Source organism: Helicoverpa zea, chromosome 3 (genome assembly GCF_022581195.2).
Source record: "Helicoverpa zea isolate HzStark_Cry1AcR chromosome 3, ilHelZeax1.1, whole genome shotgun sequence".
Lineage (NCBI taxonomy): Eukaryota > Metazoa > Arthropoda > Insecta > Lepidoptera > Noctuidae > Helicoverpa > Helicoverpa zea.
In genome coordinates, this window is record NC_061454.1 from 6,582,910 (window position 1) to 6,607,424 (window position 24,515).

General features: G+C 35.7%; 2 protein-coding genes across 3 annotated transcripts in view; both read left to right on the forward strand.

The window, feature by feature from the left end:
- Positions 1-123: 123 nt before the first annotated feature.
- LOC124646331 (putative SLC9B1-like protein SLC9B1P1) lies at positions 124-17,965 on the forward strand. 2 transcript variants are annotated; one of them, XM_047186454.1, is made up of 11 exons: positions 124-570; positions 5,343-5,406; positions 5,618-5,742; positions 7,284-7,512; positions 7,807-7,976; positions 10,779-10,993; positions 11,397-11,568; positions 14,961-15,115; positions 15,907-16,065; positions 16,866-17,058; positions 17,310-17,965. In XM_047186454.1, exons 1-11 carry the CDS (start codon positions 561-563, stop codon positions 17,321-17,323), a joined length of 1,506 nt encoding a protein of 501 aa, XP_047042410.1. In that variant the 5' UTR covers positions 124-560; the 3' UTR covers positions 17,324-17,965. The 2 variants fall into 2 exon arrangements, with proteins under 2 accessions (XP_047042410.1, XP_047042411.1); XM_047186455.1 differs by lacking the exon at positions 124-570 and having other exon boundaries at positions 5,343-5,541.
- A 1,437-nt stretch (positions 17,966-19,402) lies between these two features.
- The window catches only part of LOC124646212 (sodium/hydrogen exchanger 9B2-like), a 43,302-nt gene continuing 38,189 nt past the window's right edge, over positions 19,403-24,515 (forward strand). Inside the window, exon 1 of the mRNA XM_047186310.1 lies at positions 19,403-19,799. Within this exon, the coding sequence (XP_047042266.1) occupies positions 19,566-19,799 (234 nt within the window). The 5' untranslated portion in view covers positions 19,403-19,565. The remainder of the gene's footprint in view (positions 19,800-24,515) is intronic.

The window sequence follows — 24,515 nt, forward strand, 5'->3', positions numbered from 1 at the left end:
ACGTAAAAACGATTAGTTAACATACATACATGGTGTTTGTCGAATGTCACTGATTGGGTACCACTCAATTATGAACTTACGCACTATTAGTATGTTCTGCGGACCTAGCGCTATACTTGTTCGTTGCTCTCTCAGACACTGACGTACTCATTGGGGATAATATAGGATCTTTTAGTAAGAAAATAACCAAAATATAGCACCATTTAATTCTGAATGTGTATAGGTAGATGTGAGATTTTATGGCAGTGATAAAGTGACATGAATCTTTGAATTTTGTGCATTTTATCGGACGGTTCGGAATATCAGTTGCAATCTTTATGAAGCAGTGAAAATTACGTTGCTAATTGATAATAATGAGTATTTATTGGTGGTGTATGTGACGTGCTCGCAGGCAGCACGGTCCGTGACAGACAACGCTCGCCTCGGTAAACTCGACCAGCCAATACAACAGCTACCATGTTCCTGCTCACCATCGGCTGTGATTACTGAACGACAGTTCGTTCAGAGTTTTTATTTTTTGGAAAATATAAGTGATCAACGCTTTCATTTTCGAACCGAAAATGACAGAAAGTAAGTTATTTTTTAATTATTTTGAAATAACTTTCAGCTTCCTTAGTTATCAATTAGACTTTCAAACATCCAAGTATAACAACCATGTAAATAAATTCCTCTAACAACCAATATACCTCAAACCTCATTTAAAATAACAAACATTTGAAATATTAATTTCAATGTTGTCATGTCTCACTCCGTAGTCTTGAATTTTGTACAGTTCTGGTTATAAATGAAGACGCCGCAGTAATTAATTGTCTTGTCGCCTATAAGTGTGCGCTAGTAGAAGTAGTTATTTCGAACAATAATAATAAACGAGACGACTTACATATGTACCACGCAATTCTGAATCAATGTGTCTCAATGCTACTTACATTGAAACGAGTCTAATAACAAAATACGGTACAATACAAAAAGTAAATTCTTTCTTTTAATATGAAGCTTATGATTTGGTAGAACAATCGATTAATCTACAATATTTTCGTCAACTTCTCATAATTCAAGGCCATGAAGCGATTTATCTACTGAATTGAAGTTCAATATCGTCACATCACAGCCTCTGTCATGGTTACGCTCTAATTACAATGTATTTAATAATAATGCACACAAAAACAACTATTGATTTATATGATATGATTAATAAATAAGTCTACATCTTATTGTCTCATTTAGAACTTCATCCAACTAATTCTTGTCGATATTTTAATTGTACCTCTAATTTACATATAATAATTACAACAATACATCAGTCTCAATCAAGGCATAAAATGATATGACCAGCCATTGTTTATAGCATAGCGTGCAAACTGTTGATATTTTCTCATGAGCTGTCCTCGCCATGACCCGACATAAATATCAAGTATGTTCATCATTTCAATTCATCAATCGTAGTTGGCAAAAACTAGATGCTCGTACAAAACTAGCATTCTAGTACTCCGTAGTCATTAAGTCTTATCTTATCATTGTGATTTTAATGCGATTCTACATGCGTCGATCGTAGATCTCAGATTAACGCGCTGAAGCAAACAAACGAACAAAATCTTCAACTCTTTAACCAGATACAAGTGTGGGTTAAAGGAACTTTTTATGAAAATTCATGTAACTTTTTATAAGCCATTCAAAATTTCGAATTTTACCTAAACCACAAATGCTCCACCGTTGGAAAATATGGCCAATTAAAAGAAGTCCGAACTTCATCATCTCAAATTGTTGTTAAAAAACACCATGATCATTTACGACTGTCTTTTCTCACGACTGCGTTCAGTCGTGATACAGATAATAATGCTACTGGTAACGACCAATGTACCTTTGTGAGTTACCTATCCTTGCCAAGTACAATACAAGAACCAGGTCCTGACCACGGAAGAGAAAGAACGAAGTTTTGGCTCAATTAAAGTTAGGTACCTATCTTATTAGCTATCTTATTCAGAAAAAAAATGAATCGCATAAATAATTACGCAATTTCGTTCTGAACGAAAATCTATATCAGTTTTATCAATATTAAAACTTAACGACCCGATGTGATGATAATTTTGAATAATATGTCAAACTATTACTTATGGATTTCTATGTAGGTATGTTATCATATATCTTTGACACTACAGAAAGGTATGGTTATTATGGCTTTTCTTATTTCCATAATAGTCCAAGAGGTCCACGGATTTACATAAGCTTTTCCATGGATTTCCATAACGAAAGGCTCTCTGACATTACCGTAGGTTTTTGGAAAACCGAGACGCCTTGTGTTTTCAAATCATCCTTTTCCAAAAGGTAATAGTTTTGGAACGAAGTATCCATCACTAGCCGTCAACTGTTTTATATTCCAATTTCAAATATGTATTTCGAACCTTCGTTCAAAACATTAATTTGCATTTTGTTCGAAATCCAATTTATGCCACGAAGGGATAATTGTCAAAAATACGTTGTAATCCCTGTAGGCTGATATATGCCCCGATGTATCGATGGCAGATTGAGGGGCGATGGCTTGCTACCGTTTGTTAACTTTGTGGTAGATCAATAGAGTTATAGCTGTACTATGAATATCTTGACCACCTTGCGTAGGTATTTACTTGGTACGAATTAAAATGTTACCGAACAATTCATCGAGCTGGATTACGTAGGCTATCCAATACCTATACAGTTTTCCTGCAGAGACAATGTAAATTTAAGTGCTCATCTTGATTGGGTCAAGTACAGTTACTTCTCATTAACACACAGATATGCATAATAAGCACTAAGCACCAAGTAAAATTAAATCACTCATGTAATAAAACTTGGCCAAAAAACATATTTCTGGTTAACCAAAATATATGTATTTCCGTTATATTAAGCTTCTTTTGACAACATTCTATAATATAAAAGTGAGATGGTGTAGGCCCGCGTTTGGTAAAAGTTCAAACGCTTGCCAAAATTAATTGTCGGGCTCAGAAAGCCATTTTCATTGTATAAAAACTTAATAAAACCAGTCAAATGCAAGCGTTGGTTATTTTTAATTCACAAATTATTTCTGTGGTAAAGTTATTTGAAATTACATTCCACCACCATATTATACAATATTATTATAGAATTCTATAACACTATGTGATAACACTATTTTATCCACTCCCGAATAAAAATCCCAGAATGGTGCTAAACCAACAGATAAGTAGTCACGTTCACATATCGATTAGACAATAGGTTGTTAGTATTTTTTTACAATGTTGTTTTCAAGTAACCATATTGAAAATTATTGCGTTATTATCCTACATACTGACCTATTTTTTTATTAGACTCACAGACTTTTTATTTAGTGGTTTTTAGCTGGTCATGGTGTGTTGAAGTCGGTTGCTCAGCAGCAAATTAAGACTTCGCTTCGATCTTTACTTAAGAAAAGTAAACTTTTGTGATGCAAATGATGATGATAATAAAGGGTATTATCATTTGCATATACAGCAAATCCATATACAAAGAAACACTTTAAGGGCGATAAGATTGTATACGATGGAGTTAAAATACCACATAGTATAACTTTGTATTTCTTTTTATTTCTTCTTGGGATAACGATTATTTTTAATAAAAAATATTAACTTGTCATCCATAAATTATCATTTCATTTTCATCTCGTTTCGCGTCCCATGGGAATTCGCTCTATCAAATAAATCTTATAGCCTTCTTTGCTCAATGGGCTATCTTACAATGAAATAATTTTCCAAAGCATACCATTCGTTCAAGCAATCAAAGAAACAAACTTTTCGCTTTAGACTATTCGTATGGATTCATTCGTTATTTGGATCTGCAATATAATAACAGTACCCTCAGTCAATCAGTACATTTCAAACTCGTGCGTAGGTTTCTAACATGGGCCTTTTATTGTTCACATTTAATTACTCTGAAATTAGTTTCCGAATTCAACCTGCTCCTGTCATATTATTCTACAATTACAAACAAAAGTTATCTTTGACAAATTGTTAAGAAACGAGGAATATTATTTTCCTCAAAGATTATTGTGTCAGTATTGTTATAAATAATGTATTTGTATTTTGATAAACAATTTATTTTACAAAATAGGCTCTAAAATTGGGCTCAAAAACATACTACTACGTGATACAATAAATACCTAACAGGATTATTGGTATTGCATCCCGCATAAATGCGTCACCCATAACAATAACTCTATTCATGCCAAGACCGGGATGTTTAGCCATTATTGAGAAATGCTAACGTTCAAGATTGGAAGGCAATAAGCTGACTGATACGATAATGATGATGATTAGAGTTATGACTTAACACCCTTTTTTGCTTTCAAGCTACTAGTGCGGCTACCGCACAAATATTAAGCGCAATAATACAAAACTCGAAAATTACGTACAAATCATTCCATACAAATATTGGTCCAGGCTTCCACTTAGGCAATAGTAATTAATCTGTTTATTTCAGCCATAGCTCTGGTTTAAATTCGGTAGTATTTGCTTAACAATTTTTATCCCTAAATACGCGATGATAAGCTCTTATTTACATTGACGCAAATTGTACTTGTTTGACAAATATTTTTTTTCGGTAGCAAGAGAGTAAACTCGTGTTATTTGCTATGTGTTATCTTAGATAAAGAAGTAATTGTAAAGGTTCGTTTATACACGGTATATGGAGACCAATTAAAGCGATCTTTGTCAACTGTTGATTGATGTATTCGACAATCTCTGTATCTGCTACCCTTACGTAACATGTAGATAAACTAATACTGAAGGATGTTTGTATTCTGCAATGATATTAGGTAGATAATAAACTGGTGTTCTTTCTATGAGGTTTAACAAGTCTTTATGTTTTTTTTGCTAAGCTACACGCAGTGATATCTGTTAAATCAGTAATTGTTTTTTTTTTTAATATACTGCAATTGTCTTAAACAAAATTAAAAATGATACGATTATTCTTTGATTTGCCATTATTCTACATGCTTGACGACGAATTCCTATAGGTTAATACACGATTGTATATTCTAGAACTGTTACGTCTAGAATATTTGAGTGTAGAAGATGCAATCTCTGTATTCTAGACTGAATTTAAGAACAATTAGCAAACCAGTTCAAACCACAAATAAAGTAGCAGCGTTTTGTAGAACGGAAGTTAGGTTCACCTAGTGAAAAAGTACAAAAACCTCATAATAAAATCATTATATCCGTTTCAATCTTTCTCAACCTTCAACTGAAATAAAAAATAGTCTTGAAATGTTATACAGTTGCTTTCATTTGTACACGGAAGAAAATGTAAAATAAGCAAAAGTGATCTTGAGAATACATGGCATGATTAATTTTCAGATAAAAACGCAACCACAGCCTTAGATAAGGGTGTCTATATTATACACAACGAAGACTTTAAAAGGTAAGTAAGTACATGTTAGTGTGCGTATGCCTCATTAGATTGCATTATTCTATTTAACAGTATGAACGAAGACGACACGTTATTAGTAACAGTAACGAGTCGTCAAAATACAATTATGCGAGTGAGAGAATCTGTGTGAGTGCTGTTTTCAATTTAATTGGAACTATCAATTATGTACGATTGAACGTTGTTGTTTTCCGTTTAATTTCAGAACGCCCGAATTAACGTTCAATTATAGTTCTGAAAAGAATGTTGGTGAAGCGGAGGAAAAGGAAAATGCTGCTTGCATTGCAGCTACGACAACTTTCCTCCACTATTTTGTTTTAATTATATTAGGTAAGTACCGCTTTGATTAATGATTTGCAATTTAAAGGGGATATTTTTATATTTTTTTAATTGAGTAATTTATAAAGCCATGACTATTTCACACGGTGGCATGGCACAAAATAATTTTTGTGCTTCACTTTTTGCACATTTCTTTATTATATAATTTTCAATATTTGATTATTGTAGAATATATTATTTTGCACACACTAGTGAACTGTATATGCGTTTGTAGAAGGAAATAAAATCAGTTTTAAAGTTGTAAAAAATCAACGGGAACAGGGCAGGCGATTTTTATGATAATTATTTGTTATCTACATGCAATAATTGTTTATTTTTTTATTAATATTATTAAGTATATCTAGAGATGACGTACCGCAGTGAGTTATTGTCTTATTTTTTCTCAAATCAATATATTTTGTTCTAAATCAATATATTAAAAAAAAATTGTTAATCGCTAGACATCTGATTAAAAAAAACCTTACCTTTATTTTACATGTAGGTACTGTGAGACATAGGCCTCTAGATAATCTTGCCACACTCTTTTGTCTACAAACATCGTTTACGGGGTTCACCTAATACTTTCCCATCAATCATAACGTGAGAATGCTAATATTATAACGGCATTGAACTTGAACTTGCGTCACAATGTCTAAAGCCTAGATAAATATCTATTTGTTAACTTCTCACATGACTTCTTGTAAACTTAATATTAGTCACACAATGAAAATTTTCGATAGCGATCTAATGAGATATAACTATGTAATAAATACTATAATAATCTGCATATGCAATAAGTATATTTAAATAAGTAAATAATCTATGTAAATAACGTTTATGTATTAAATAAACTACTTATCAAATAAAGCGCATGACCGGATTAAGAAAAAATATAAATAACCATTAATGTAGTCCCAATACAATATGCTTTTTACTCTTTATGAGGATATGGAATGGTATAAAAAAGTAAATATTCAACATGAACACGGACTTTTCCCAGAATATTTTGAAAATCCCTACCTATTACTGGTCAGTCGTGTTTTCCGCTAGTCTGTGACAAAGCCGCTGTAACAAAGATTAAAACTTTTTAATTCATGGATAATGGCAGGACGCTGGATGTAAATGGACGAACCGTCCATAGTAGGTTTATAAACATATTTTGACCGAGTTTTACATTTTAGAATATGAAGAATATTTGAATAACACACAATTTGACAAAATGAATACATAGGTACTGGATATATTTTATGATATGGATATAGTAAATGACCGAAATTATGTATAGGTACTCATACATAATTTCCTATTCTATCCTATCGACCTATCGGGTCGGGTCCTATCGACAATACCAGCCAGTAAGATTATCCAGTAAGAAGTCAGAATATAAATTGAATGCAGTTTTAACCATCGTGTCTTGTAGTGTCTGCTTTTGTATAAGAATTTCTAATATTGTAAAACGCCATTTGCAAAATTAGTTTCACTTTTCCAAAAAAGCAACAATTCGGCCGCAGCGTTGAAAAACAGTTCGTAATGATTCCTATTGCCCTTCATAGGATTAGCATCATGGAGTTTACTATGGTGTGCATTCGGCGAGGAGTGGAGTTGGAACGGCCGCTGGTTCAGGCCTGCAGTGGTAGCAGCCATAGCCTGGGTCGCCGGGGAAATACTTCAGATGACGACGACGCTCCCGCCTCTTTTAGCAGCTTTAATAACCGGCATTGCAGCACGAAATATAGGATATCTTGATATGCGACATTATACTGCAATTGACGGGTTTATGAGGTGGGCATAATTCATATTTTAACCAGTTATCGCCTGTGACATTGTAATGATTGTAATCATCCCGATCGAAAAAGTAGCCTATTTTACCTCTATAACGTATTTCTATCACATGGGTATTTCTATCGGTCTACAAACATGCAAATTCACTTTCGTATCTAAAATATTAAAATCTCTTTAGAATAATTTGGATTAATTATTCTAACTTATTGTTTATTTCAATCTAATGACTCTACAAGTTGTGTCATTTCAACCGACAAATAATTCATTGAAAATCCTTTTTTTTTTTCTTCGTAGGAAAATCTACCCAGTATTGATTCTGGGGAAAGGTTCCCTAGGCTGGAATTTGACCTATATGAGACAGAACTGGAAACAGGTGGCGTCTCTTGGAGTGCTACCCTGGACTGCTGAAGTAGTCACGCTGGCTGTCTGCATGAACCTGTTGCTTGGATATCCTTGGATTTGGGGTACGACAAACTTTTATTTGATGAAAATCAGTGTTTTGACATTTTATTTATATTTAGGGCACTACTAGAGCTTTTAGCAAAGCCATGTTTTTAGGTGTCCCGAGCATATTTCAGACAGTGCCACTAATGTTTTTGACAATGCAATTTTTAGCTATAAATAAAAACAAAACAATACCATGTCTGAGTTCAATAAAGCTCAATCCTAGCTAAATGGTAATGTATTTTAAACTGTTCTATCAATAGCAAAACGTGTCACACATTAGTTTTGATTTATCAAATGTCTCATAGACTACGCGCATTGAGGCTTGCAATATGTCTGGCAAAGGCAGTGCAAAAAAAATAGTAAAACCTCCGTCAGCCCGCAAAAACCGCGGACTAACATTCGATAAAACGCGAAACACCTCAGACCATGTAATAAAATAAAAATTGTCACGAACGCTGAACACAATGGAGCGCGGTGTATGCGCTGTACAAAGCCAATTCAATAAATTCTGGTGCGGAACTCGTATTGCAAAAGATTTGAATGCATTTTCGCCGCATGACGTGGAGAGTGGAGCGTGGCGCGCTATTGAGACGCGCCGCTGCCGCCGCGAGCCCGCAGCCGCCACGCCGCCGCGCCGCACGCCCGCCGCTGCGTGCGCACACCTGTAATTACGAGTACCTACACGGCCCGATTTTCCGGACAAAGCATCAAAGCGAAAAAGTTTCCAGCGACGACTTTTTGTTTTACTTTCACGCTCTTATTTACCAACCCGTATGTATTTCCGCCCGTTGATAGTGTAATGATTTAATTAAATTGGATTTTTATTGTACATGCAACAGCGCAAAATATGAAATGGTTAATATTCTGTCAATTTGTGTAAGCAAAATTATATTTGCTGAATAATATTAACTGTGTTCACTGAAGCCTGACGTCGCTCGGTAGAGGTTTACGCTTCCATGCAATTATTTGTCAATGCAAAGATAGTGTCAAGGTACAGTTCAATGATACCTGTACAATCTTTTAAACAAAGTACAAAAAACATTGTAACGCTGAACGAAACTAACTTACAAACGCAATTCATTCATACGCATTTTTTATAATATTGATCGCTACACTATTTGGATACAAAAAAATAGACATATACAAATAAGTATGTAGGTATAACATACGCTAAGCATAAGCTATTCATCCACATACGGTTGGTGCACATACTGGAATAAATATAAATTTTAGTTTCGATACGTCTGTATCTATCCTCTATTCTTGTATGGAAAACTAATCATGAATAATGGACCGGAAAATTCAAAGCATAAAGCTAGAACGCCACCTTATTATTTTCCGAAACAAGAGGATAGTGACTTTGTGAATAGTTTATAACTTATAATACCTACTCATCAAAGATTCTTTTGACAGTTCAATTATGATTGTGAGACAGAGCAAATTGGTAAATTCTGTGTAAATCTTGATAAATTACCAAATTCTGATAAAAACTTTATTGCAAAAACATAAAACGACTTCAATAGTGTACCTAAGTCAGACAAACATTTTTGACAAACGTGAGATAATCGCACACAAGGCTCTATATGGGGGTCGTGCGGGCGATGGCGCTCTACGCCGCGCCAGTGTGGGCGAACACCCTGACGGCCCGCAATCTTGCAGTGCTGCGAAGACCTCAGCGAGCGATGGCCATCAGGGTCATAAGGGGATACCGTAGGATCTCCTTTGAAGCGGCATGCCTCCTAGCCGGATTCCCACCATGGGACCTAGACGGGAAAGTCCTCGCGTCACTCTATACATGGCGCGAGGAAGCAGTGCAGCGGGGTGAGTGCCTCGTGCCTCGACAAGTTGAGGCGCGCAGGGCACAGCTCCGCCAGGTGTTAATGGTGGAATGGGAGCAGCGACTTGCGCGACCCACGGCAGGGCACGCCGTTGTCGCGGCAATTAGGCCCGTTATGAAGGAGTGGCTGGAGAGAAGCCACGGCGCCCTCAGCTTCCGCCTGACACAGGTTCTTACCGGGCATGGGTGTTTCGGAAAGTTCCTGTGTCGCATAGGCCGGGAGCCCACGCCCGAATGCCACCACTGTGGGATCTGCAGCGAGGACTCGGCGCTGCACACGTTGGTGGAATGCCCAGCATGGGCAACGCAGCGCCGTAACCTAGCGGCAGCGGTAGATGCTGCGGGAAGTCTTTCGCTGCCGGCTGTCGTGTCCTGCATGGTCGGCAGCGAAGAAGGGTGGAACGCCGTCGCCTCCTTTTGTGAGGATGTGATGGTTTTAAAGGAGGCGGCGGAAAGGGAGAGAGAAACTGCTTCCTCTCTCCCCGCCCGCAGCAGACGTGGTGGGCGTCGCAGGGTGGCTGATCTCCGGCCACCATAGGGCGCGGCCTGCGGGCGACAGACTAGGGGCGTCTATCGTCCGATCAGAAACAGGCCTCGAGACGGTGGCATTGTGTTGCGCGCGCCTCTCTTAGTAGAGTTTGCTGTGGCCGCTGGGTGACGGCCACAGAGGTTGACGGGGCCCGCCTTTGAACATCTGGCGGGCCAATACCTGTCGGGGGTGCAGAAGAATGCTTTGGCGATACCTGTGCCCTCGACAATAGGTAATAGAAGGCAACACTGGGTGGGTTTTTAGCCGGTAAGAGTCCGGCACACCCCCTCCACCGACCCCAGGTGGAGGGAAGTCCATGAGGATTTTCCCCCTGTCAAAAAAAAAAAAAAAAAAGATAATCGCACACAAACTCGCATACATACATACAGGACAAAGCTACTTTTTTAAGTCTGTAAAAAGAACTATTTTCTAAAATCTGGTATTTCTTCACAGGTTTCCTTCTCGGCTCAATCTACGCATCAGTATCATGTCCCATCTTAATGCCAACGGTAGTCAAACTGACCGCCGGTAAGAACCTGGGTCAGAACTGGCCGCAACTGATTTGTACGTCAGGCGGTACGGACACAGCGCTCAGTGTCACCGCGTTCGGAATCATACATAGCTTCATTATGTACGATGGCGATGATACCGTGTATAGGTATACTAGGGTAAGTTATAAATTTGCCAAAAACGACTTGTGCTATTAGGTATATCCAGTTTTGAAATACACATCAATAGTTTATATTTCTGTGTAAAATAAAATGTTTCTTAATAATAAATTAATTACTAGAATTCATTCACGCTACAATGCCATTCTAGCTAAGTCCTTTTGGTAAACTGCTGCTTTTGTAGCAGTAGTATAGCGTCCGTTTAAACTTTAAAGCACACTACTGTCGCTTAAAAAAAATATCAGCCTAAATAATTCCGAACAATATTATCTACTCATCTTTGGAAAACACGTCAGCTAACAAATAGGCCATAATCCTAACATGTTTACAATGCACTGAAGGGCGCAAACTTGTTGTGTAGTAACTTGGGCAAAATGTCGGTTCTAAGTTAGCCGTGTTGCAGGCGGCCTGTGCGCTGTTCTTGGGCACAGTTGCGGGCGTCATCTGGGGTACGCTTGCCAAGTTTGTGCCGCACGCCCGAGATGCTTACGTCACCGAGCTGAGGGTGCTTTTCGTGCTCGTCGGCGGGTTGTGTGCTCTCTTCATTACTTCGCACTTCGGCTGGGGTGGGGCAGGTTTGTATTTTTTATATTGTCTGGTTTTTTTTACATAACTATATATGTAATACTGGTATACAAATACTTACATATTACTTATATTTACTTAATTTGGTATATGCTACGCGTAGATAAGACACGATTGATTTTCTATTGTTTCATAAAACTGCCGGTATTCGAGAAATCAATAACATTGTTATATTCGGAGAAAAATCAGTAGTCTGTGCAAACTATAAACTCATTTTCACGCATTTTTTACTGCACTTTTGATGTCCATTCGAAAAAACCACACACACGCAAACCTGTTGCTATTTACAAACTATGTTGCCAAAATCTAATGAAAAAGTCACACGGAATCCCCTGCATTCAATACTGGTCACTTGAGCAACAAAACGGTTTTGCACGATCATAACAATACTGCCACGTGCACTACGTAACGAGGCTCTAAATACTTGTAAATAGATAAAGATTTGGTAATATTTATACGTACCTAACTAATAATATATTGAATTTTCTTTCATAAATTGTTTTCTACAAAAGGTTTTACACAAATGTAACATAGTAACAATGAAGTTTAAAACATTCATGAAGCAAAAGGCAAAAAGGCTATGACAATGAATTCTTTTCTATTCTAAATCTACTTAAAACGTATCTATGAACGTATCTACATAAGTACATCTTGATCATAAACAAAGTCTGCCATAGCTCATCATATTACATTAAATACTCATTTTGTTAATCGACATAATGGTTAATATATACCTATTATGTCGATAAACACAAAGAATAAATAAAAATACGCAAAATTTAAAAAACACTAAAATGACGTTACAATTATGAATGAGTAGAAAACAGCGTTTAAAACATAAGTATAATAGTGCCAAATTCGATATCTAAAGGGTTAGGTTGGCAGCAATGACCCCGTTGACACAATAAACAATTTCTTTTCTTTTCGCACATGACGTGAACGTATGACTATAATGCCTTGTCAATTTTTTTTTAGTTTTTGCTAACTTTTATTTTGATCGCTAGCCGGGGTCATTGACACTTACGTACTTTATCTCTGCTTTACAATTGTTGTTCTAAATTATGAAAACGAAAAATAATTCCTGTGGCTAAACCATTGAATGGAGTGGAATTCGTTATAGAATACCTTAAAGTATATGTGATAGAATTTAATGTGTATGGCACACCCGATATTATTAAGTACATCGCATTGTATGAAACGTGGTTACAACGGATTCCACTGAATGACTAACAATCGAATTGGGTAACTGTAGGTATTATAAAATTAATTGACGAAAATAGCAAAAATTATTTGTAAATACCAATTGAAATACAAATATACATAATATCTTATTTCGCGTACTAAAAGTACCAAAGTTTTGTATTATCAGATTTACTGTTTATAACCATAATGTATGTTTAGACATAATATGTCATGGTAGACCTAGTACCAATCGCAATGTTCCAAATTCCAAGTCTACCGGGATTTTGAGACACAAAGTCCCACTATAAAATCCTAAGATTTTCTCATGCCATAGTGTAGCTTTAAACAGTAAGAAAATTGAAGACGTGAGTGTGATTTTCTCAGTAATTATTTTTTAGTTTCGTTGTAGGATCTTCGTAGGATGAATAAATGTTGCAATCAAAAACACCACAATTTATATTTATTTTCTAGCGAGTAATGTACATTTAACAGTAGTATTTATTACTTATCAACAATGTAACGTTATGTTATGATCAAACATTCTTACCTATATGTCAAAATTATATCATACTCCGAGCCTTTTCCCAATCATGTTGGGGTCGGCTTCCAGTCTAACCGGATGAGTACCAGTGCTTTACAAGAAGCGACTGCCTATCTGACCTCCTCAACCTAGTTACCCGGGCAACCCGATACCCCTTGGTTAGACTGGTGTCAGACTTACTGGCTTCTGACTACCCGTAACGACTGCCAAGGATGTTCAATGACAGCTGGGACCTACAGTTTAACGTGCCATCCGAAACACAGTCCATGGTGTCTAAGATATACTTAGAAAGTACATACAAACTTAGAAAAGTTGCATTGGTACTTGCCTGACCTGGGATCGAACCCGCGCCCTCATACTTGAGAGGTTGGTCCTTTACCCACTAGGCCACCACGACTTTTATATAAAGTTACATAAAGTATCGGAATTTTTGTCAAAATTATATAAAGTTACATAAAGTATCGGAATTTTTGTACCAGAAAAAATAGCAAGAAGTCTTAAAATAGGTCCCTCCCGTGTTTCTTGTCAAAAGATAGGTGGTGTTCCGAAACTTGTTACTTTTCAATCATGTTCTATACATAGGTACATCAATATCCTAAAATTCTTTACCAATTTCGGGACCTAAAACACACATTTTATTTATTTTCATTGTAAACTTTCATAACCACTAAATATATTGAAAATAAACTCATTGAATAAATATAGGTGTTTATTTAATATTCATCATTTACCTATATTGTTAACATTTTGCATTTAATTGGGTATTATAATTTCAGTTTCGAATAGCTTTTTAAATTACTTTATATTTGAGCAGAAAAGCTGATTATGGTCATGATTTATGTATTAATGCTATCGTGGAAATATGTATGAAACAAAAAGTAGAATGGGAGTATTTTATTAAAATTGGTTTGAGTTGCTTTACTGCGTTATTTGTCTGTGGTACGAACAGCTGACTTTTCCCATGCACTGCCGGGTCTTTGCAACATCTTTCATTTCAGTGATTTGCTATCTCGAGAAAACATAACATTTCTGAAAAGCACCCTGCAAATTTTCAAGTATGTAGGTACATTTAATGCAAATTTTCAAGTATGTAGGTAAAATAAAGTAAATGTGCATTTTTTATTACTCGAAGATTAAATGTAAACAGATATAGCATTTTTGTTAGCGAAGTATGAAATCGCATGTTTATGAAAAAATTCACCTGAGTGTGAGTCATCACAGTAGCAATTACTGGGCCACTATGATAATAATATCATTGCAAATATTTGCAACTAATATGTGTACCTCTTTACTTTGGTGATAAATAAAATTTTATAGTGTTTGATATTCAAATAAAGTGGATTTTTATTTTATTTCATGATACACGTTCATTTATAAAATTCAGTAAGATACATAAACAAGATTCCATGAAACTGGATATACAAATATAAAGGTGCGTCCTATATGAGCGATCCGGATTCGAACGCGAAAAACACAAACAGTCGATACCTGTAGAAGGATTTTAAGTGACATACGTGACGTGTAATAAATGCCGCAGCGCGACGCCTAGGATTGTTGCGCGTTCGCGTTGATTTGTCAACGCTTGCGTCCACAAGTATGTCATCAAAATAAGAGAATTATTTGAAATAATTAAAAAGTACATAATTATTATTATTCCAGGAGGTGTAGCAGTGTTAGCCTGCAACGCTACCGCGGCGCACCACTGGGCGAAAGCTGGCTGGAAGCTGAATAACAACCCTGCGTCCACCGCATACCGCATCATGTGGTCATCGGTCGAGCCGATCCTCTTCGCGTACACTGGGACCTTTTTCGTGGTAACCTTATTGATTATTTACGGTTCCCAATTAAATGAACTTGGGTTAATAGATACGTTATACGGTTATACAATACGGACTTCATTATGTGAGAGACACCGTTTTGTGAATGTTATGATATGACGATGGTAAAGAAAACAAATCGATAGAGAAGTTTACTTTTTTGTATGTTTTTTATTCCTATTTTTTTATCAGCTAGTGCAATAAGTACCAAAGCTCTTATTGCACGCCACAAAAAGAAACCATTAACCAAGATGATATGATACAATTCAACCCAGTCACAAATTAATAAAATAAAATGATAAAATTGATTAAGTCGTAAATAAAGCACTTTATTGGCACAATTTATCACAATACCGTTACCAAAAATAGCAGCAAAATGGACGTTGTACCTTTTTATGATAGAAAAAATTATGTCAGACGGTTATAAAATGACAAGATTTTAGTGCAAAGCAATAATATGACGTGTTTTATTAACACGATGTTATTAGGTCGACCAATATGTACTTAGCTAACTATCTATGTAATTAACTAATTTAAACATCTGCCAAGCATCGTAGCGTCATGAAAATTTCAAACTGTATGCAGTTCTACTACTTCTACTACTAATATGGTACAATCGAACTGATCTGATGATGAGTAGAACATCGTATCATAGCCGTGTTTGGCCTTGTTAGAAAAGTCTTGTAACAATCTCTGACCGATTAGGCTTTCGGATTTTACGTGCATCTATAAAAGCGTAATTTTTTAAAGGCGTGTTTTTCAAGTTTTTTCTAAATATTTTGTTACAGATACATCCGTCGCTATCGAGAGTGATGCTCGTAGGGTTTGGTGTGCTGGTCGTCTGTTTGGCAGTAAGACTGATCACCGCCTTCCTCGTGTGTCCAAGCCTGTCAATAAGAGAAAGGTTGTTCGTTTGCTGCGCTTGGGTGCCCAAGTCTATTGTAGAGGTGTGTATCGAAACCCATATACCATAGTAATATATACTCACTTCTTTTGTATTCCCTACGTAATTTATCTTGTTTTGTATCTATGCTAAAAAGGAATGGGTTAATTCGATTTTGACAAATTAAGTTAATATAACATTTTTAACCAGAAATAAATTTTCCTAAGCAGTTACTTAACTATTTCTACTATGTACGAGTACTTCTACATAAGAAGCTACACATTTTAGAAGGGCCGAAGGGCCCCAAAATTCAGGTACCAATAGGCGTTAATGGTGATCAGGACCCGACAGCCAAAGTCTAAATCCGATTAACCTATTGTTTCGAATAATGAACGGAGCGTGGTGACATCGCTTCTAGCTGATCTTTCCACCCAGTGTATTGACAACCCCAAACCAAAGTTCACAATCGGACGCTGACCTTTAAACTTATCTTTGCAAATTATTCACGGCTAAAGTTAGGTCTTTAAATTCGAGAGACTTGAATTTACATGACTTTAGCGTATTATCTTTAGTTTATGCGTTGTCTTATAATCCAGACTTTAGACAAACTATATTAAGTACATTTGTAAAACCATTAGGTAAGTCGAAAAGCTTGATAAACAATAACGTGCATAAAAGTCGATTTTCGCATTGCATGTGCATTGTAATAAAATCGAATGATGATAACTGATAAGACAATGTATAATGCATATGAATACATACCATATGAGCCCACCATAAAACAATAATCTTATTACTCTTATACAATGTATTATAGAAAATTAAATGCTTCCTTATTTTCTTTAACACTATTTATCTTTTCAGGCGGTGCTGTGCCCAATAGCAATAACAGCGTTTATTTCTACCGGTAGACATGATAAGGAGCAAATGGAGTGCGCAGAAACGCTCATGAGGATAATAGTGCAAGCTATATTGATCACTACGCCTATAGGCTTCCTACTCACCAAGCATTTGGGCCCGATACTGTTGAGAGAGAAGCATAAGAAGTGTCAAAACGGTAAATGATTCCTCTGTTATTATAATTAATTTGTTAAATACATACAGTGGTTTATTGTATAACTATTGAAAACATATAAGACGTGTACATATATTAATATTTCATGTTTTTTATTCATATAGAGAGACCTACAATTATTTTTCTGGTAATCTCATCGACTAAGAATTTCCAAGTAACGGCGTTGCACTATACCTTTTTACATTTACTATGAAAATGTATCCAAAGTAATCAAACATGTTTTTTTGTTACAGAATCCGAAATTTAATAGAAAAAATGCAACAAAAGGATCTCATTAACGAATAATTATTTATTATAAGAGAATAAGTACCTCTTGCTTATAAAATATATCCATACAGTCCTCGGCCTCTGACAGGCCTTCTCTCAATCATAAAAGACAATGGGGACATTTGTAAGATAGAAAGAAAACATTAGATTGATAATTCTACGCTGAGCCTAATTTATGAAAACTTAAAAGAATCTTTGCTTAGTCATTTCTATTGTTCGAATGTCAAGCGAAACCACGTAACATAAGCAATTAATATCAATTAATTATTATAACACTGACAATATGACTTGTTTTGTTGGTTTTATAAATATCTTTTTCTAGAGACGAGGCTGACAAAATGCGAGAGTATTGTGAATATTTTAATAAGTTGAGATTATCACTGTATATATTATCTATAAGTTCACGAACAAAAATGTAAGTACAATCGATGTGTAAGTAATTTACGCTGAAAAACGTGAAGCATTCTCAAAGTGATTTATCGTAGTCAATGATCTTCTATAGTCTGTTACTGTTACTTTTAAGAACTGTATATAATAAGTTTCTTATTTTAACGTAAGTGTATGTGCCAACTTAAACAATTAAAGTAAGTAGGAAATAAAGAAAATAACTTATGCCAATTAAGTGTTCGAGTTTTCTTTCATTTTAGTCCTTAACCTATAGAAATCGAAGTGACCCTACATCAAACGTAGTCAAAATCTCCTTCTTGCAACAAAAGGAAATATTTCTAGAGGAATTTTCAAAATTAAATTGGTAAGGGTAGATTAACTCTTCTTAAAATCCCGTTTTAACACTTCATAATGAAAGTGATATAATATAACAATGGCTCTTGTATCTTGATGTCTCAAAATGAATATATACACATAAATATCTAAACAATGTTGTATCCAGGCAATGCAGAAATAACTCATTGTATGATTACCTTACGCAAGTACAGATTATTATACATATGTAGGTATAGTTCATTAATTATTATTAAATGAGATATTATACAATGGAAATATTTAAGAAAACCATTAATTAATACCAATTTTATGAAAACTGTTTTTGAATTCTACTATAATGTACTTTACGCGCTCACTTAAAAGTTCTCATTTGCGCACCGCCTTACCTTAAGTAAGTTGGTTAACCACAGTCTACGACCACGGCATTAAGTGAAACCATCGCTATCTCGTGCAAATTCATGTTACTAAGTGTAAAAACACCTCGCAACAACATTCAAAGTAAGGCAACGTAAAACTTCTTAGGAAAAGTATGAACACGTCAACGCCATCTCTTAGAATTTTCCTAAACTAAGTGGACAGTTTCCACTTGAAGCCGTAGCTAGTGTTCGCTGAAGGCTACAGTCACTTAATACTCGCAAGACACTCCAATTAGATGGCGACACTGTCACTCTAATATTATATCATGATGAATTATACTTTTAAATGTAAATAAAACAAGTTTACATGGCTAATATAAGATTGGATTGATATTTACAATATTCAATCAGTGTACTAAGTGCAATCTTATATTCGGCTTCGAACCTACTCGTACTGCTTAGGTTATATACATATCTTTCTAATTAAGTAGAGTGATTTCCTTCTTCGTAATTAAGTAGAGTGATAAAAATATAATTTAAAAAAACCCTACAAACAGTGAGTGCGTTTAACAGCTTAGCACCTCATTTTTTTTACTTTTGACTGTATTTAAAGCGGAAAATTATTGAACTGTGTTTCTCGGTCAAAAACAATAATTACTGTGCTGTGCATTAGCGTTAATGACGTTGTGATAGCGTCTCATCTAATAGTGTCATATGAGATCCCTTCAATTAACAAAGTACGGAGATCAAACAAGCGGCACAGGAGTGCGGCGCGCGCTCGCTGCGCCCGCGCCATTCCGAGCGGACCCCGGCGCACGCCCGTACACCGCCACGCGCCACCACTCCATCGCGACAATCGTAAATACTGAAACACACGTCCGCAAGTCAACGCCGCGCTGTAAACACGCTCCCGCGCCGGTTCAAGGGCTCTACGTGACCACCTCGAGGTGCTAACATAAAGGGCCATTTCTGTCACGTATACGACCACCTGATTTGTGTATTATTTTTTATCTAAGCTCTTTTACCTTCAACACACAAATATCTTATCTCAATTCAGCTTCCGATTGAATTGTGTTCGGCAGTAGCGAGCCTATCGGTCAATGTTTGAGTGAAACGTTAGAAGAATGAACTTTAAAATCTAAGATGAAGACGCGTGATCGGCGAGCTAAGCAGGATTTTCGTGGGAAGCAGGACAAAAAGGGAGTCAAACAGGATATATCCCACGCGAGGAGTGGGAAAAGGCACGCACACTCGACTAGTTCCGCGGAGTCGGCTGCTGCGGCCCGCGAGCGTACCAAGCGGTCTGGCGTGGAGGCCGTCAAGCTACACCTGAAGGTGACCGGCGACCCTGGGAGGACATCACGATCTGCTACATCAGTAAGTACACAAGATTTTTTTCACACATAATGTTCATAAAAAACATTAGTCTTAGATATATAACAATAAATTCGCTTACATGGTAGCACATACCATTAATAAATACGAATGAACCATTTAAAAGTTTAAATTAATTCTTAAGGAAATAGGTACATGCATTAGTTAAGGCAACGATTGTGGACGGTCCTCGTGATTCTAACGTACCTATGCGTTCGAGACAAAACAATCAAATTAGCGTTTCCATGTAATACAAGACTACACGCGCATTGATGTTCCACAAATTATAATACAATCGTACATGGTATGTACAATTGGCAAATATTATGTCCCACTAAAAAACTAACTTGTATAGTATACGAGTAGTTTTGTGCCGCTTGTTCACTGATTTTGTTGTAAATACTCACATAGATGTAAAAGATAAACCTCAGTATATCGTATTTTTTCTTAACGTGGCAAAAACAACTTAAATGTTAATTGGCATACTTCTAGACTACTCTACTACTACTCTGCAACAATGAATTTGAAACCATACCCTTATTTAAAAAAAACTTAGCCATGTAACAAAGTGCCTCTTATAGTTCATCATATACATATTTTTAAGACAAGGTAATAGAATATTTAAGACAAAAACATAATTTAATCTTCACCATAATTTAAATGTCCTGACCGTATTTTATCTTAACACCTTAGATAAATGATAAATGCATTTGCTGTGACTTTGACGAGAAAACCATGTGATCCGTTTATCACATTTACAGATCGTGACAAACAGAGATTACCAGCCGATGCTAGGGCTTACTGATCTTATCACACTCAAATGACAGAACATACTTTTGCATTTTTATGTAAATCTCGGTCACTTGGTTGGCAACAAGGAACATAAGATATATCTTCTCTGATGACTCCATTTATTTACGGCTTATGTTTAACTGATCACCAGATATAGTAACAAACAGCAGACAAAAATAGTAAATGATCACCAAAATGAAACTCGCATTTTAATGTAAAACTATCACCAAAGTTTTAACACTTTGCTATCCTATTTAAGTGAAATTACTCCAAAATAAATCATGCGTAAGCCAAAAATAGTAAATGATCACCAAAATTAAACCACCATTTTAAAGTAAGATTATAACCGAAGTTTTTAAATTCTGCTATCCTATTTAAGCAAAATGAGTCCAAAAAAATCATTGTTATCCCAAAAGTAGTAAATGATCACCAAAAGTAGTAAATGATCATCAAAAAAGTTTTTACATCTTGCTATCCTGTTTAAGTAAACTGACTCCAAAAAAATAAGTTCGGCCTGATAAAATAAATGTAATAACATTATGGGGACCCTTTTCCTGCACTAGCGTGGAAAATTGTCTATTGCATGCCTCTAAACAGTGCGATAAGAGTGTATTGAGAAACACATTCTTCTTCTTCTTTCTCCTGCCCTGTTCCCAATTTTACTTGGCGTCGGCGCAATATGTCATTTTCTTCCATTTTCCCCTGTCACTCGTCATACTGACACTCACGCATGCATTGCAAGCCGGACACATAACTTAATATGGCATCATAATACTTTATTTGGTAATAAGCCTACATTTTATGGCAATCACAGTGACTTATTTAGGCAAAAATAATACATTAATTTGGTCGTCAATAGTTGGTGATCATTTACTAAATTTGGTGGTCGAATACAATTTAAAGTGAAGTCGTGACTAAAATAGCTGGTACTATTACATTTTTAGACTTTATTTTTCTGGTGTTCAGTAGATATTTCTGGTTGCAAAACTTAGGGTATCAAAGCATTTTATGGTGGTCATTATATTTGTTCCCTTTATTTACAGCTCCAACACGCAGAGTCAGAACTCTCCCAAATCCTGTTCTGACAGGGATTTGTTTCACCAGGCTAGCAATTAAGCTGCTGACCGCTATTGAGCCTTGAGGCAAGCCTTTTGACAACTTCTTCTATTTAAACCACACACTTCTAGGCATCAGTTCCCCAAAAAAAATATTACCTACGGAAAATTATTCCACAAATCCATTGCGACCAGTCCAGAAAATCGCAATTCTTGTTAACTTATTTAAGGCATACCAAGTACGATACTAGGTTCAATATTAAGATTTTTTTAGTCTTCAAGTAAAAATTATAATTAAGAAGTTAAACAATAAAAACAAATAATGCAGTACATCATCCATGTAGTACTTTATAGATATATCAACAAATAAAAACAAGAAATATCAAAACAACAATACTTTTTACTCGACAGTTAACAATGAGGAGTAATTATTGACTATTGACGACAAACACAGGTGACAATGGCTGTGAAAATACATCTCTTGGAATTGCCAACAATAGATAGTAATGAACTAAGTAATTGTGGTTAATCGGGCCCAATTTCACTTGTTATCAATTTGTCTAGAAGAACTTACGTAAAGCATATAGATTGCTTTAGCCATATTTATGCAAATACACATTGAACTGCTTTTGTTTCCCAAATCAAAATAAACTTCTGCTGATTACATTAAAAATATTATGAATATAAAAGCTTATAGTTGAACTAAAAAATATGTACACCCCGGTTTCCAAGGACATCGAAGAGTCTCGTCGTGCTTGTAAGTACTTGAAGGTTAATTGTCTTTATTGCCTCATTAACTCATTGATAAACGCAAGTTTGCTACTGATGGATTCAATTGATTACCGCATCCTCGCATTTTACTTTTACTTCACCTACGTTCATCTTATGATGGATTCTAAATGTTATGTACTCAATATTAGTTTGCAATCGCAGTGCATTTAATGATACCATACTAGAGAAAGAAAGTAGTGAAACCTGCCTAGCAAGCTATCCAATAAGCCTGACGGTAGAAACTCGTTGGGTAACTCAGGATTACTATTATTTATTCCGTCCGATTACTCGCGATTTTTCCATCGTTTACATAAGATAGTACACAGATAATTTCTTCATATAAAGGTAATTTTCTGTCGGCTATAAGTGATCTATCTAACGAGCCGGCAAATTACTAAAGAGCCCATTGATATAATTGAATTACGAACCTTTCAAGTTGTACTTATCAGTTCGGTAACAAACGCATTATTATGCACTCATCGTTGAGTACAACTACCGTGTCTGTGTTTGTCGTCTGTTAGAAACAGAGTCAGGAGCTGGACGGCAGTGGAGTTCAACTGGACTTCAGTTTATTTTTTACGAAGCCCTAAGATACGTGAGCGATGTTCACTTCCCAAACATAATGTGCTGTGTCCTCTTTAATCGAGACAAGAATGTTTAATTGACAATTATTGCGAGACTGCCATGGAATCTCATTGTTGATTGAGGAGAACTATTACTTTGATGACACATATTGCATTTAATTATTTTGTGTATCTGTTGGCTCAGTGTCTAGTACAAACTTAAGGTTTTTCTTGGTTTAATCGACTAGTTAATGTAGCAAGCGTAAACTATTTTTTTTACTAGCTTCTACATTATCTAATACAAGAAACATGGATTTAATATAATTATATAATTGATAAAACGGTGAAATAAATATTCCGTGAAAATTCCAGGATTATATAATTTGCCCTTTGCGATTTTCTCTTAAATGACAAACTAATAATATAATTTAAGAGAAAATCATGAAGCAAATTTTTAATAGAAGTCTTTCCTATACGACGAATAAGGTACATAAAAATGCAATTTACCTTATTTTTATAACTTTCTAGTCAAAACAGGAATCTTAACTGTGAAGATAGTCGGCCCAGTCTCTTCAATAGATAAAATGTCTCGTGGTCATATTTAATACGAGTGATAACTATCAGTAGAGTGCCCTGACACTCCATCCGAGAGCGCGCTTTCTTTCATCGACGGGACACTTCAGATAAACCTAGTACATTTCCTAATGAGGTTGGGAAAATTTGTCGGAAAAGCAGTAGGCATTTACTTAAATTCCTATTGAAACAGCAAGTTCTTTAAAAATAAGTGTAAAGAATAAATGGGAAGACCTTGAAAATAAAACAAATAAAATATCTTGAAAGATTTTCCAATTTCCTATTATAAAACTGTAGGACTTTTTCCCTCCAATACAATAATTTACCTCAGGAACAGTTTCAACTATATTCATAAGTTCACGAAAACTAAAAACATTTCACGGCCCGGGTTCAACACTTGAGATCACCTATAACGTATTATTGACATAATGTGAAAATATATGTAGCATACATTGAACTTTAAGATCTCTGGCAAATTACCACAAAAGACTTTCATTGCGAAAAAAAATACTATTTGACTGTCATCTGCTTAGCCTCTTCCCAGCTATGTTGGGGTCGGCTTCCAGTCTAACTGGATGCAGTAGAGTACCAGTGTTTTACAAGGAGCGACTGCCTATCTGACCTCCTCAACTCAGTTACTTGTGAAACCCAATACCCCTCGGTAAAAGTGATTGTCAGACTTTCTGGCTTCTTGTACCCGTTACAATTGCCAAAGATGTTCAATGGCAGCGTTACTATTTGACTGTATTTAATGAATATTTTGAAACAGAAATAAACAAACGCAATCAAAATGAAAAGGTATTTGAAACGGCATTCAAGTGCTTATCATCCATGCGGGTCATAAAACTCGGAAGTAGCGGACATTTCATGACGCAGGTTTTCAGGTTTATAATTGTACTTGATTTCAAGAAAATGATTGATGATTTTAATCGATATTGCTTTAGTCCGTTTTGTTGTAACACAAA